The sequence below is a fragment of the Salmo trutta genome, chromosome 33 (genome assembly GCF_901001165.1).
Source record: "Salmo trutta chromosome 33, fSalTru1.1, whole genome shotgun sequence".
Classification (NCBI taxonomy): domain Eukaryota; kingdom Metazoa; phylum Chordata; class Actinopteri; order Salmoniformes; family Salmonidae; genus Salmo; species Salmo trutta.
In genome coordinates, this window is record NC_042989.1 from 114,777 (window position 1) to 129,901 (window position 15,125).

General features: G+C 42.5%; 1 protein-coding gene across 1 annotated transcript; it reads left to right on the forward strand.

The window, feature by feature from the left end:
• Positions 1 to 8,723: 8,723 nt before the first annotated feature.
• On the forward strand, positions 8,724 to 14,374 carry LOC115172183 (39S ribosomal protein L33, mitochondrial). The gene is made up of 4 exons (XM_029729340.1): positions 8,724 to 8,847; positions 9,206 to 9,224; positions 9,749 to 9,855; positions 13,114 to 14,374. Exons 1-4 carry the CDS (start codon positions 8,826 to 8,828, stop codon positions 13,161 to 13,163), a joined length of 198 nt encoding a protein of 65 aa, XP_029585200.1. The 5' UTR covers positions 8,724 to 8,825; the 3' UTR covers positions 13,164 to 14,374.
• The last annotated feature ends 751 nt before the right edge of the window (positions 14,375 to 15,125 follow it).

The window sequence follows — 15,125 nt, forward strand, 5'->3', positions numbered from 1 at the left end:
TCTTGGACCTTGCGGATCTGTGTGGAGAGAGCTGCAGACAGTTCCGTCAGTTTTCTCACATAGTCAGACATTCCAATTCTCAGCACATCAAGAGGGGGCATATGACCTCCCTCCCTTGGTGGGCCAGGCATGACTCTCCCCGTCATTATCTCATGGGGAGAGAGATGGGTCCCCGCCCCTGGCGAGGCCCTCATGGCCATCAGTGCCAGTGGTAGGGCTTCCACCCAGGTTAGCTTCGAACCTGCACATACCTTAGCAATCTTAGCCTTAAGAGTTTGATTTGCATGTTCCGCTAGGCCCTGAGATTGTGGCCTGTACACTGACCCGAATTTGTGCACAATTCCAAACCTTTCCTCCACCTGTCTCAGGTGTTTATTGCTGAAATGGGATCCGTTTTCGGAACGGATTTGTCTCGGAACCCCATACCTAGGGATGAGGTCTCTTTGCAGCCATTTGATGACTGATTTGGCATCTTCCCGTGCCGTTGGTATTGCCTCTACCCACCTAGAGAACCTGTCTACCATTACCAGCAGGTACCTTTTTCCTCCCCCCACGTTATCTGCTCCCATGTCTGTGTAATCTATACTAATGTCTTGGAAACAGGCATTGGGTACTGGGTAAGCATATCTGGTTTTTTATATAGAAGCGCCCTTCTAGTCTCCTCTATAGCCCAAACTCCTATTCTCAATTCTGCTTCTGCCTTTTCTCTGTTCTTAGTCCCTTTTTTCTTAAACATATGCTTTCTGTTACCTTCTATCTCACCTTCTATTCCTTTCTGAACTGCCTCCTTCAAACCTTCCTCCATCACCATCAGCTGGCCTTTAGTGGGAGCTCCCCCGCTAAAATAGCCCGCCTGTGTCCATCTCAACTTCACTTCCTCCCACACTTTTCTTATTACTTTATATTGTTCCTCTCCTCCAGCTCTATCCTGTATTTTTTGTTCCAAATATTCACTGAATTTAAGTTTGGTGGGCGGAATAGCTGCCATGCTATTATTTGTATAAATGTCCCTCTATCTTTGTATACTTAGCTCGTCGTTGGTCAAGACCAGCGATGTATTCACGGTGCTGGCTCAGACTTATCTCTGGTGCCCCACCCTCAGTTTTTTTTTTTTTGAATATTAGGACTAATATTTTGAATAGGCTAATACATTAACCCGGTCAATACCAACTCCCCGGTGATTACCCCAATTTGGTGTTCAATGTTATTTAGGTCCCCCGCAGTACTTGCAAATCAAATCCTCACTCAGTTCTATAGACAGACAGATCGCACACCCGGGCTGAAACCCAAACTATTGGTATAGTTTCGGACCTTCGGGGTACGTACAAACAAGCACACTCAAACAGGGCTGGAAACAAATTCCAGACGCACTGGAGGCGCACAAATCCCTCCCTAAACAAAGTCAAAACCGGAACTATTTCTAGATCTCCGGGACGAAACTAAACACGTTATTACAATGTACGGGACTTCCGACCAAAATCGGTTTATCTACCTACTTGCTACTTCAATTATTCCCTAAGCAAAGTCAAAACCGGAACCAGAATAAATTCCAGATCTCCGGGACGAAACTAAATAATTTTACAATGTACGGGGCTTCCGACCAAAATCGGTTTATCTATCTACTTGTTATTTCAATTATTCCCTAAGCAAAGTCAAAACCGGAACCAGAATAAATTCCAGATCTCCGGGACGAAACTAAATAATTTTACAATGTACGGGGCTTCCGACCAAAATCGGTTTATCTATCTACTTGCTATTTCATTATTCCCTAAGCAAAGTCAAAACCGGAACCAGAATAAATTCCAGATCTCCGGGACGAAACTAAATAATTTTTAACAGGATTAATATGTTTTAGTTATATTTACTTTACTGCATCCGCTTGTTCTGAGTGTTCCCTTCTGGTCAGCTATTCCAGTAGGCCTTCTCTAGTTAGCAGATGTATACTATCAATATTTCGCCACACATGCTTTTAATTTAGCATGGGCGACCGACACACAATCTCTCTGTTCACTCTATTCACGATCTCTCTATTCCATTTTTATGTATCCGACTTTCTATTGATGTCCCTTATCCACACGCCACGGTGAATGGTCATAATCTCACGGTATACATTTGTACCAATCCCAGTTTCTACTGATGCTACTTGGTATCAAGCCTATTACCACAAATATCCTTGTACTCAGCCCTTACATTTCGTTATTACAATCCTATACAATATTAACAGTAATTCATACTCACGCCCGGTACTTCTGATCAAAATTTGGATATGACTATAATACAATATGCAGATTTTTGTTTTAACAGGCTCTGCTTACCTTTTATTAGTCGAGCTCATTGATCAGTTTCCCGGGGCAAGTAGAATCACCGATGGCTCCTGCGGACAGGTCACCCGTCCTCACGAGATTGTCCTGGACTTGTCCCCTCTCACATCAACCATCTATGGACCGAATTCAGAAGTATGAAACCATCCTCTGCTACCAAGTTTTGTTGATGAACAGTTACTTGAGAAGGAGACCAAGTCAAGACGCTGGACCGGGTGGATTCAATTATCGTAAGGCATCTTTATTAAGAGACAAAGATATTTGGCAAAACGTGCACGGGCTCGTTCTTTCAGTTCTTAGGGAACTAGCGGAAGCAAGCCCCGTAAACATATTGTGCATCTGATTTATACAACATGATTGTAATGACGTATGTTGAGTCTTGTAGATTCGTCCTCCTGACTGGTCGATGAGTGGAGTGACGATCTGGTCTCGGGTCGGGATCGACTCCCCATTGGTCCATGAGTGTGTTCTTTGTTCCGCTGACCCAGCCCTCTGGGATGGGTTTGTGTCTGTGTGTACTTTGTGCTGAGTCCTTGTCTGTGTATCTCTGTAGTCACAAGATATTATTGCGAGACTGGACGTTGACCCCTGTGATCAGGTCATTTCCTATTTTATCAGTGCTGTGTAAGGTCTAATTCGGCCAATCTGTTTCTAGGTGTGCGTGTATAGCTAGTATCAGTTCAACACAGAATGTGTCTTTTGTATCAGCAGATAAGTGTTGCGCAATAGACCAGTTTATGAACTATATTTCTTACACGTGACATTTTCTAAGGCTTCCATTGGCTCTCAGAAGGTGCCAGAAAGTGGAATGATGTGTCTCCTGTCTCTGGGCGAAGAACAGCAGGAGATTTTGTGAGTGGTCAGGCTGGGAACAGTGACACTGGAGATGCGCGTTCATGAGAATTCTCAATTTTTTTCTTTCAGCCTTTGAATGAATACAACGTCGCCCGGTTGGAATATTATCGCTATTTTACGAGAAAAATTGCATAAAAATTGATTTTAAACAGACATATTTCTTTTATTTGTATTTTTCCTCCATTTTTATTTTTCCTCCATTCCTCCATATCCCCGGATTTCTACCGCAAACTCTGAACATTTTCATCTGGATCTTCGCAACTAGCTAACTGTGACTACTTCTGTCTAGCGTTTCCATCCCAGAGCAAGCACCAATTATCCTGAAGCTCTCCCGGCTAGGGCTCCTGTGCTACCACCGAAGCCCACTCCTGGGCTACAATATCATGACCCCTTCTACTGCCGGTACGGGGCATGGAACCCCGCCTCCTCTACGACATAATCTGCCAGAGGATTCCAACAGGCCCCTCAGGCGCGACGTCCGCTGAAGGCCCATTCTGCTAATCGCGGCCTGCTAGCTACCTAAAGCTACTTGGAACCCTACTAATCCACGACTGGTCTATCGACATCTCCGCACGAAGAGGCAAAAACAGACTTACCTCCATCGCGACATCCCCCAAAGGCCCTTCTGCTAACTTGCTAGCCCCGGTCTGCTAACTGCTAGCTTGCTTGCCCCGGTCTGCTAACTGCTAGCTTGCTAGCCCCGGTCTGCTAACTGCTAGCTTGCTAGCCCCGGTCTGCTAACTGCTTGCTTGCTAACCCGGTCTGCTAACTGCTAGCTTGCTAGCCCCGGTCTGCTAACTGCTAGCTTGTTTAGCCCCGGCCTACTAATTGTTAGCTTATTAGCATCGGACTGCTAACTGTCTGAATCACCGTGTCCCCAGTCAGCCCAACCACTCACTGGACCCTGTGTTCACTTGGCTACGCATGCCTCCCTCTAATATCAATATGCCTCGTGATTACTGTCTTATTTCACTGTAGAGCCTCTAGCCCTGCTCAATATGCCTTAACCAACCATGTTGTTCCACCTCCTATATATGCGATGACATCACCTAGTTTAAACGTCTCTAGAGACTATATCTCTCTCATCATTGCCTAGGTTTACCTCCAATGTACTCACATCCTACCTTACCTTTGTCTGTAAACTATGCCTTGAATCTATGCTATCGTTCCCAGAAACCTGCTCCTTTTACTCTCTGTTCCAAGCGTGCTGGTGATGTAGAGGTTAATCCAGGTCCTGCAGTGCCTAGCTCCACTCCCACTCCCCAGGTGCTCTCATTTGTTGACTTCTGTAACCGTAAAAGCCTTGGTTTCATGTATGTTAACATTAGAAGCCTACTCCCTAAGTTTGTTTTAGCACACTCTGCCAACCCAGATGTCTTAGCCGTGTCTGAATCCTGGCTTAGGAAAACCACCAAAAACCCTGAAATCTCCATCCATAACTATAACAATTTCCGCCAAGATAGAACTGCCAAAGGGGGCGGTGTTGCAATCTACTGCAAAGATAGTAATACAGAACTCTGCACGCTATCCAAGTCTGTACCCAAACAATTCGAGCTTCTACTTCTAAAAATTCACCTTTCCACCCTCTGCCCCTAGCTGTGCCCTCGACACCATATGTGAATTGATTGCCCCCCCATCTATCTTCTGAGCTCGTGCTACTAGGTGACCTAAACTGGGACATGCTTAACACCCCGGCCATCCTACAATCTAAGCTTGATGCCCTCAATCTCACACAAATGATCAATGAACCTACCAGGTACAACCCCAAATCCGTAAACACGGGCACCCTCATAACTCGCCCTCCAAATACACCTCTGCTGTTTTCAATCAAGATCTCAGCAATCACTGCCTCATTGCCTGCATCCGTAATGAGTCTGCGACCAAACGACCACCCCTCATCACTGTCAAACGCTCCCTAAAACACTTCTGCGAGCAGGCCTTTCTAATCGACCTGGCCGGGGTATCCTGGAATGACATTGACCTCATCCCGTCAGTAGATGATGCCTGGTTATTCTTTAAAAGTGCCTTCCTCACCAACTTAAATAAGCATGCCCCATTCAATTTTTTTTTTACAAGGAATAGATATAGTCCTTGGTTCACTCCAGATCTGTCTGCACTTGACCAGCACAAAAACATCCTGTGGCGTTCTGCATTAGCATCGAATAGCCTCCGTGATATGCAACTTTTCAGGGAAGTTAGGAACAAATATACACAGGCAGTTAGGAAAGCAAAGGCCAGCTTTTTCAAACAGAAATTTGCATCCTGTAGTACAAACTCAAAAAAGTTCTGGGACACTGTAAAGTCCATGGAGAATAAGAGCACCTCCTCCCAGCTGCCCACTGCTCTGAGGCACTGTTACCACCGATAAATCCACTATAATTGAGAATTTAAAGCATTTCTCTATGGCTGGCCATGCTTTCCACCTGGCTACCCCTACCCCGGTCAACTGCCCGGCACCCTCCACAGCAACCCGCTAAAGCCCCCGCCATTTCTCCTTCACCCAAATCCAGATAGCTGATGTTCTGAAAGAGTTGCAAAATCTGGACCCCTACAAATCAGCTGGGCTAGACAATCTGGACCCTCTCTTTCTAAAATGATCTGCCGAAATTGTTGCAACCCCTATTACTAGCCTGTTCAACCTCTCTTTCGTATTCCCAAAGATTGGAAAGCTGCCGCGGTCATCCTCCTCTTCAAAGGGGGTGACACTCTAGACCCAAATTGCTACAGACCTATATCTATCCTACCCTGTCTTTCTAAGGTCTTCGAAAGCCAAGTTAACAATCAGATTACCGACCATTTCGAATCCCACCGTACCTTCTCCGCTATGCAATCTGGTTTCAGAGCTGGTCATGGGTGCACCTCAGCCACACTCATGGTCCTAAACAACATCATAACCGCCATCGATAAGAGACATTACTGTGCAGCTGTATTCATCTACCTGGCCAAGGCTTTCGACTCTGTCAATCACCACATTCTTATTGGCAGACTCGACAGCCTTGCTTTCTCAAATGATTGCCTCGCCTGGTTTACCAATTACTTCTCTGATAGAGTTCAGTGTGTCAAATTGGAGGGCCTGTTGTCCGGACCTCTGGCAGTCTCTATGGGGGTGCCACAGGGTTCAATTCTCGGGCCGACTCTCTTCTCTGTATACATCAATGATGTCGCTCTTGCTGCTGGTGAATCTCTGATCCACCTCTACGCAGACGACACCATTCTGTATACTTCTGGCCCCTCTTTGGACACTGTGTTAACTAACCTCCAAACGAGCTTCAATGCCATACAACTCTCCTTCTGTGGACTCCAACTGCTCTTAAATGCAAGTAAAACTAAATGCATGCTATTCAATTGATGACTGCCCGCAGCTGCCCGCCGTCCAGCATCACTACTCTGGACGTCTCCAACTTAGAATACGTGGACAACTACAAATACCTAGGTGTCTGGTTAGACTGTAAACTCTCCTTCCAGACTCACATTAAGCATCTCCAATCCAAAATTAAATCTAGAATCGGCTTCCTATATCACAACAAAGCATCCTTCACTCATGCTGCCAAACATACCCTCGTAAAACTGACCATCCTACCGATCCTCGACTTCGGTGATCTATAAAATAGCCTCCAACACTCTACTCAACAAATTGGATGCAGTCTATCACAGTGCCATCCATTTTGTCACCAAAGCCCCATACACTAACCACCACTGTGACCTGTACGCTCTCATTGGCTGGCCCTCGCTTCATACTCGTCGCCAAACCCACTGGCTACAGGTTATCTACAAGTCTCTGCTAGGTAAAGCCCCGCCTTATCTTAGCTCACTGGTCACCATAGCAGCACCAACTCGTAGTATGCGCTCCAGCAGGTATATCTCACTGGTCACCCCCAAAGCCAATTCCTCCATTGGTCACCTTTCCTTCCAGTTCTCTGCTGCCTGCCCACACCATAACCCCACCACAACCATGGGGAACTCTGTTCACAACGTTGACATCAGCAAACCGCTCGCCCACACAATGCTATACACGTGGTCTGCGGTTGTGAGGCCGGTTGGACGTACTGCCAAATTCACTAAAACAAAGTTGGACGCTGCTTATGGTAGAGAAATTAACATTACATTCTCTGACAACAGCTCTGGTGGACATTCCTGCAGTCAGCATGCTAATTGCACGCTCCCTCAAAACTAAAAACATCTGTGTTGTGTGACAAAACTGCACATTTTAGAGTGGCCTTTAATTGTCTCCAGCACAGCGTGCACCTGTGTAATGATCATGCTGTTTAATCAGTTTCTTGATATGCCACACCTATCAGGTGGATGGATTATCTTGGCCAAATAGAAATGCTCACTAACAGGGATGTAAACAAATGTGTGCACAAAATTTGAGAGAAACAAGCTTTTTTTGCACATGGAACATTTCTGAGATATTTTATTTCAGCTCATGAGTCATGGGTCCAACATGTTACATGTTGCTTTCATATTTTTGTTTGGTGTATTTACCCATTTAATAACCAGACCTTCAGACAAACTTGCTATGCTCAATTCTTGATGCACTACCGAACGTGCTGTTATATGTTATAAAAAAGTAACATTTATGTGGGAAAGGAAATGTTTAGTATTGGTATTACCCCATTGTATTTGGTAGGAGGTTGTTTTCTGGGAGTATTGGAGCCCGATTTGGTCAATCCATGGAGAGTATCCGAAATGGTGAAGAAAGTCGGTGAAAATGATAAGGATAGGTCTTGTATTGATTTTGTGTGTTTCTGCTGATCAGAAGGAATGTTTGTTGGGCCTCATTTGAGTTGATGATTATCCTGTGTTGTGTTTTGAGCTATGGAACAGGGCATCTGTCAAAGGAGTCATTTCTGGAGTGTCAGAAGATGTTGACATTGAAATGTTAAAGAACATTTCTGGAGTGGTTGACATTCGTAGGATGAATCATGTGGTTAATAGAAGGAAGGAGAAGAGTTTGTCTGTTCTGATTTTTTATTAGTGGAGTCCCTCCTGAGCCGAATGCAGCTGGGATATATGTACTACCCAGTCAGTCTGTGTCCTATGCGGAGGCAGTAAAAACAATAGAAAGAGCAGAAGGTCTGATGGTAGTGAATAACAGGAGAGCTATACAGCAACATGCACCGAGGCCTGTGTCACCAGCACAATCCAGACAAGTGAAGAAAGTGACTTTGTCGCTTTAATAGCAATGCTGGTAAAAAAAAGAGAGTTTTTAAAAAGTCAAGAAAGACTGACATCATTGTTTCTGTAGTTGAGCCATTTCTGGGTTTAAAAAACGTAACATCTGAGGAGCTACATGGATTACTACACGGAATGCACCAATTTGTAAGTCGCTCTGGATAAGAGCGTCTGCTAAATGACTTAAATGTAAATGTAAAATTACTGACTCATGCAGTCCCACCCTCTCAGGCCCTAGAGCCTAAACAGAGGATTTGAGGTTTTGAATGACTGAAGGAGCTGGAATATGGAAAATAATATTCATGTTCATTTCCCCTTTCCCATAGTGGAATTACTTTTCTTTAGGACATTGTTTTCCTCAACATCCAGTTGGTGGCGACAATACACATTTTGGTGTAGTTCGCCAATAAACCCAAAGAAAAAGAAGAAGAAGCTATCTATTTGTTCTCGCTATTAACGTTACTCTATTCAAAAATGTTCCTCACTGCTGTAAATCGTGAGTATGGTTGAATACGTTGCTGTATATTGTAGTTTTTCCACTTGTATGGCAAAATATTGTATTGTTTGGCTGGCTCTATGCATATTTGGTTGGTCGATTTACCTGTGATTCTATCTTTAGCGTTGAAGCCAGCGTGTCATGTTAACGTTACCTTTCTAGTTTCAGTAGTAAGCTAGCTAGCGACCATTCTTGTGAAAAAAAATATGTCGTGTTGACTAGCGTTAGATTGTTCAATCAGAAGCTATGTTAATTAGCTATCCATGGCAAGTGTTATGTTAACTAGCTAGCTAACATAAGCGAGCATAAAGATCTTGCCCATCTGATTTCACTGTCCTCTGTTTTCCATGCACACAAGTGGCCAAGGCCAAGTCAAAGTAAGTGCTTTCTTTCCTTCTCCACCTCATTATTTGTACATGGACCCGCTATTTATTACTATATCCATGGACCATGTATTGTACCCTGTACTGTGTATGCTACTTCATAGCCAGCAGATCGGAACCGCTTGCGTACAGCTGCACTAACTTTAGCATTGTTGTGTAGATTAGGACACCGTGGAGCCGGCGCGAGATATTTCTCTGAAAAAGTACCTCAACCCAGGGATGAGAAATGTATTGTGCTCCGAATTGTTCCATTATCCCAACTGTTACACCGAGAAGATTGAACGACTGCTATTGCAAGCGGGTCTGATCTGCTGACTAACTACTTCCTAGTAAAATGTTAATACCGTACAGATTGGAGTTTAGGTTTGATATCTTTCTCTGAAGTGTGTTTGCGGTAATATTATCCTCAATCTGCTCTATTATAAAGGTGACCCAGAGGAATACCAAATGTTCATGTAGTATATTCCATAATTCTTTGTGGGCTATCACACAAAGGAACCATTGTATCTGTGTTACAGGACTGTCCTTGTGCAAATGGTGAGTGCTGCAGGGACAGGTTATTGTTTCAACACCAAGAGGAACCGACTACGGGAGAAACTGGTGCTGCGAAAAAATGATCCCCTGGGTAAGCTACAAACCATCTCTGCCTGAGTATCATTGTATGGGAGCAAACTATGACATCTTTTTCTCTCAGGGAGTTAGCACTGATGCCCAGTGGACAATGGCCTCTCACTGTGTCTGAAAATGTTGCTTGCGTAGCCATAACCAGGTCCCCCATTGTCACCTTGGCTGCTCTAGTTTGTCACCTCAGTCGATCTACAGTAGGCTTGGGTGATTCCCCGTTATACTGTATATTTTGAAATACCAATGCATTTGGTTTGCTAGCTAAGTGGCAAGATGTCAAGATCAAGTTTCTTGGTTACTGTAGAGACATTCAATCCCCTCCTAGATCAATATCCCAGTTTTTTATTTTTAATAGCACCCGTTGTGTGCACGGTCGGTAATACCGTATACCTTGGTATGACTATGAAAATCTGGATACCGCCTAACCCTAATCTACAAAGATATAGCCTATACAATTGTAGTGTTACTCCCCTGAATGGGGGCAAATATGTAAAATGATTCACACTGACACTGTGACTGTTCATTTGGTATAATGATGAATTGCAAAAAATCAACTCTTTACATATCACTTTTCTTTCAGCCAGTAACTGCAGAGTCATCATTCAACGTTCTGGCGCCTTCTGAGAGCCTATGGGAGTCTTAGAAAATGTCACGTTACAGCAGAGATCCTTTGTTTTGGATAGAGATGACAAAAAAGGCCAAGAAATGGTCAGAGAGGGTGCTTCCTGCTTGGAATCTTCTCAGGTTTTGGCCTGCCATATGAGTTCTGTTATACTCACAGACACCATTCAAACAGTTTTAGAAACTTTAGGGTGTTTTCTATCCAGTTACTGGGCAGGAGTAGTAACCAGATTAAATCGGGGACGTTTTTTTATCCAGCCGTGCAAATACTGCCCCCTATCCCCAACAGGTTAAGGGGTGTCCAAATACTTCTGTATCTATAAACGGCTATTTACCAGTTGTGCACTCATTTTCAGAGAGATGTTTTTAGTTTGGGGGATGTCTATAGACACGGCAGGAGTCGTGGGATGGCGTCTTGCAAAGACACTGTCAGCAGCGTCTCTAAATTGCCTACTTGAACCGAGTCCGAGCTGGGGTAGTTCGGGGTGGAGTTAGCTGTTTGAAAGAGTGGTGAATGTGCTGCTAAAAAGGCAAATCCAGGGACGCAGGCGAAAATAACAAACAAACAAACCACTGTTCCACTCGTTCGCAAAGAGGCAGACACGATAAGAACTCAGTCAGATCAAGAATAAGAGTTTTGAGCTATGATCAACGCTGGGAGTAATATTTAGATGTTGACCTGTAATTTATTTGCTTTGTTTACTAAATGTTTTTTTAATTCATACACGACCGGTCAATCAAGGGTTTCTCTTTATTTTTACTATTTTCTACATTGTAGAATAATAGTGAAGACATAAACTATGAAATAACGCATGGAATAATGTAATAACCAAAAAAATGTTAAACAAATCTAAATGTATTTGAGATTCTTCAAATAACCACCTTTTGCCTTGATGACAGCTTTGCACACTCTTGCCATTCTCTCAACCAGCTTCACCTGGAATTCTTTTCCAACAGTCTTGAAGGAGTTCCTACATATGCTGAGCACTTGTTGGCTGCTTTTCCTTCACTCTGCGGTCCAACTCATCCCAAACCATCTGTTTGGTTGAGGTCGGGGGATTGTGGAGGCCAGGTCATCTGATGCAGCAATCCATCACTCTCCTTCTTGGTCAAATAGCCCTTACACAGCCTGGAGTTGTGTTGGGTCATTGTCCTGTTAAAAATCAAATGATATTCCCACTAAGTCCAAATCAGATGGGATGGCTGTGGTAGCCATGCTGGTTAAGTGTGCCTTGAATTCTAAATAAATCACAGACTGTGTCACCAGCAAAGCACCCCTAAACCATAACACCAGCGGAGATCATTCGTTCACCCACGCCGCGTCTCACAAAGACACGGCGGATGGAACCAAAAATCTCCAATTTGGACTCCAGACCTCTGAACAGTTGATGTTGAGATGTCTGTTACTTGAGCTCTGTGAAGCATTTATTTGGGCTGCAATTTCTGAGGCTGGTTACTAATGAACGTATCCTCTGCAGCAGAGGCAACTCTGGGTCTTCCATTCCTGTGGCGGTTCTTATGAGAGCCAGTTTCATCATAGTGCTTGATAGTTTTTGCGACTGCACTTGAAGAAATGTTCAATGTTCTTGAAATTTTACGTATTGACTGACCTTCATGTCTTAAAGTAATGATGGTCTGTCATTTATCTTTGCTTATTTGAGCTGTTCTTGCCATAATATGGACTTGGTCTGTTCCCAAATAGGGCTATCTTCTGTATCCCCCCCACACCTTGTCTCAACAGAACTGATTGGCTCAAACGCATTAAGAAGGAAAGAAATCCCACAAATTAACTTTTAATTAAGGCACACCTGTTAATTGAAATGAATTCAAGGTGACTACCTCATGAAGCTGGTTGAGAGTGTGCAAAGCTGTCATCAAGGCAAAGGTTGGCTACTTTGAAGAATCAAAAATAATATAGAATATATACAATATGGTAAAAAATTAAAACCCTGGAATGAGTAGGTGTTTGAAAACTTTTGACCGGTAGTGTATGTAGTTATGGCCCTGGTTACTTGCTGTTAAATCCTTGCTTCCTCCGTACTTGTTTCCTCAATTGCGCTCAAAGCGCATTGAAGCAGAGAATCCAAGGTACTCCCTCGGACCTCTTCCTCCAATGAGCTGAGAGAAATTGGTGAAACATATACAGAGGAAGCAAGGTTTTGACACCAAATTTCAGATGTAGCCACAGTGTGGCTTTAACTATGGTCATGTTCCCTTGCATGAATCAACCAGTGATTGCATGCCATGTCATCAAGTGTGCAGTCAGGCACCAGATAGGATGTGGTTAGCTGATACGTTAAATACTTATCCAGGCTTGTAAAATCTGGCATGTCAGCAATGTCTGAGGAGGGCAACACGACCATAGACTCAGCCATATGACATCATCATACACAAAGAGCCAATATTGGGAGTCTTGTTAGATGTATAATTTTGTTGTTGTTCCTCCTGCTGTGTGAGTGATTTTAATATTCAGCTCATATCAGGTAATGTGTTTTCATGGTAATTCAAGTCATATACTATGTTGGCCTAGTCATTTGCCCCTGCTTCAAAATTTTTATCTCACAATACTTTCCAATTTGTGTGCATAGCTTTTCAGTGTGCATCCACTTACTTCAGATTCTTATTTCTGTCTTTGCAGTGAACAAGCACGTTCTCTTTCACGAAAAGAAGAAGATTAGGTCGATTTAACCATGAACGGCAAAGAATTAAGAATCTGCAACATCTAAGCAGATTTCACCGACATTGTATTGTCAAAACTGTATTGACCACCATTCGTGAGAAGAGCTAAGGAGTTCCTATTGGAATTTTCCAGGACCACATCAACTCGTGGTAAAACATTTTGGATGAACCAAATGGTGGCATAACCTCAAGCAGTTCTGTTTCCACTCCCATCAATGAGACAGTTATTCCTCAATGAGTAAGATGTATCTTGTTTCATGTTTTCCACTTGTAAACTTTCTCTACCTTAGGCTAAATCTTATTGATGATCTTTGTTCTGCGAGAGGATCATGTCTGGCATCATCTAAGTCAGGGTTCCTACTGGCGGGCCGAATTTGACCCACGAATTTGGCCTCCAAGATTTATGAGCAAGAAAAAATCATCATAATAATTTATTTAAAAAAAAAATATATATATATATATATATATATATATATATTTCATTCATTCTTGGACAATAGACTGTAAAAACATCAGGAAATCAGCTCCAAGTATTCACAAGCATTATAGAGATTGTATACAAATGTAAGCAAGGTTTGAAATGATTGTTTTAGTCAAATATTACGTTTGGGCTTCTTGCAGTCAATTTGCAATCTACAAATTATTTGTAATTATGTCCCCCCCGACCATCCACTTATAAAGAAATCGGCCCAAGGCTGAATCTAGTTGAGGAGCCCTGATTTAAGGAATAATGGAAGTATTCACACCCCTTGACTTTTTCCACATTTTGTTGTTAAAGCCTAAGTAAAAAATAAAAAAAGAAGTGAGATTTGGTGTCATTGGCCTACACACAATAACCCAGAATGTCATTGTCAATGTGGAAACATGTTTTTAGAAATTTTATTAAAAAGAAAAAGCTGAAATGTCTTGAGTAACTATTCAACCACTTTCTTATGGCAAGCCAAAATAAGTTCAGGTGTAAACATTTGCTTAATATGTCACATAAGATGTTTCATGGTCTCACTTTGTGTGCAATAATAGTGTTTAACATACATTTTGAATGATTACCTCATCTCTACCCAACACACAACACTGTAGTTACTCTACAATACTAACCTAAATGACAGCGTGAAAAGGAAGCCTGTACAGAATAAAACATGCATCCTGTTTGCAATAAGGCACTAAAGTAAAACTGCAAAAAATGTTGTCATTGGACAAGGGGAATTTTTGGGTGATAAAAAGAAATGGAATGAAGCTAAGCACAGACAAAATCCTAGAGGAAAACCTGGTTAAGTCTACTTTCGACCAAACACTGGGAGATAAGTTCACCTTTCAGCAGGACAATAACCTAAAACGCATGGCCAAATATACACTGGAGTTGCTTACCAAGATGACATTGAATGTTCCTGAGTGGCCTAGTTACAGTTTTGACTTAAATATACTTGAAAGACTTAAATAGCTGTCTAGCAATGATCAACAACCAACTTGACAGAGCTTGAAGAATTTGAAAAAGAATAATGTGCAAATATTGTACAGTTCAGGTGTGCAAAGTTCTTATAGACTTGCCCAGAAAGACTCAAAGCTGTAATCGCTGCCAAATGTGATTCTAACATGTATTGACTCAGGGTTTGAATACTTATGTAAATTAAATATGTCTGTTTTTCCATATACAATACATTTGCAGGAAGAAAAAAAAAAACATGTTTTCACTTTGTCATTGTGGGGTGTGTGTATGTATGTATTTGTAGAGAGAATCTATTTTGAATTCAGGCTGTAACACGTGGAATAAGTCAAGGGGTATGCATGTTTTACCCTGAATTATAATAAGCTTCACAACATTACGGTAATTCGGTGCACAATTATTTTTTTGTCAAGAAACATATACAATCAATCAATGGTACAACCTAATCTGGGTTTGGTGTTTAACTTTTTCAACTTTTTTTCCGTTTTTCTGACATTTTAAAAAGGAAAATACATTCATTTGTATCCTGA

What these genes read in the sequence shown, in the direction of transcription:
- LOC115172183 (XM_029729340.1), top strand. Translation starts at nt 8,826, where the DNA reads ATGTTCCTCACTGCTGTAAATC. An exon ending in GCGAAAAAATGATCCCCTGG is followed by an intron (nt 9,856 to 13,113) that starts GTAAGCTACAAA and finishes CTGTCTTTGCAG; the next exon opens with TGAACAAGCACGTTCTCTTT.